Here is a 928-nt window from a genome sequence, read left to right on the forward strand (position 1 = left end):
GGGGAGGGGCGAGGGGAGGCAGCCAGGGGAGGCAGCCAGAAGGGGCGGGTGAGAGGAGGCAGCCAGGGAGGGACAGAATGGGGGGCGAGGAATGGACGAGGACAGCCAGGAGCTCACCGTTCTGTAAGCTCTGACTCGCTCTAGTCAAAGCATACACGGGGTCGAGGACTCTCTCTGCCCTCATCTGCCAATCACCAAGCACCGGTGAGGTCACATGAGGAGACCGATAGTAGTAGAAGTAGAGTGTTTCCTCAGCTCACATCAAGCGGCAGGAGAGTGAAAGAAAGGTCTGGCTGGCATGGGGGAGGGGATGGAGGGGGGGCGCATTAACACAAACCTATTGCTTTGCAATGTTTAATCGCTCTATTTTGCCCTCCCGATGGCCACTCCCACTGTGCATGTGACTTGAAGTCCCCATGTGGCATTTTGGGGGATACATGGGGACACCTATAATGGACATGCAGCACTCCTTAGGGTGGAGGGTCATGCCTGGACCCCCACACTGACCTGCAGCAGGATAAGCAGCACGGGGTTATTCTTCTCCAGGGCGATATCGAAGGGGGTCTTGCCGAATTTGCTGTAGGCGTGGAGGTCTGCCCCGTTCTTGATCAGCAGGTCCGCCACGTCCTGACGGTTGTGCTCCATGGCCCAATGTAAGGACGTCATCTCCAGCATGTCCCTGGCATTGACGCTGGCTCCGTTCTAGGAGGGGGAACAGAAGGCGGTCACAAGGCGGTCACACTGCTTTGCAGAAAATAAAACAAAAAAAGTTACAAGGCCGACTCCGCCCCCTAAACGTCGCCGTACCCGAATCAGAACGTCCACGATGTTTGCGTGCCCCTCGGCCGCTGCTATGTGAAGGGGGGTCCTGTCCACCTTGGTCCGGGCGTCCCTGCTGATACCGGCCTGCAGCAGCACCTTCACGGTG

General features: G+C 58.0%; 1 protein-coding gene across 1 annotated transcript in view; it reads right to left on the reverse strand.

Annotated features, from left to right (window-relative positions):
* LOC108801969 (GA-binding protein subunit beta-2-like) overlaps window positions 1-928 on the reverse strand; it is a 12,979-nt gene that overhangs the window by 10,684 nt on the left and 1,367 nt on the right. Inside the window, exons 3-4 of the mRNA XM_018573873.1 lie at window positions 808-928; window positions 508-702 (exon numbers count right to left, since the gene is read on the reverse strand). The exon at window positions 808-928 is cut by the window's right edge and continues 45 nt beyond it. Coding sequence (XP_018429375.1) covers window positions 508-702; window positions 808-928 — 316 coding nt within the window. The remainder of the gene's footprint in view (window positions 1-507; window positions 703-807) is intronic.

The sequence above is a fragment of the Nanorana parkeri genome, unplaced genomic scaffold, assembly GCF_000935625.1.
Source record: "Nanorana parkeri isolate BGI_ZX_2015 unplaced genomic scaffold, ASM93562v1 scaffold2587, whole genome shotgun sequence".
NCBI lineage: Eukaryota > Metazoa > Chordata > Amphibia > Anura > Dicroglossidae > Nanorana > Nanorana parkeri.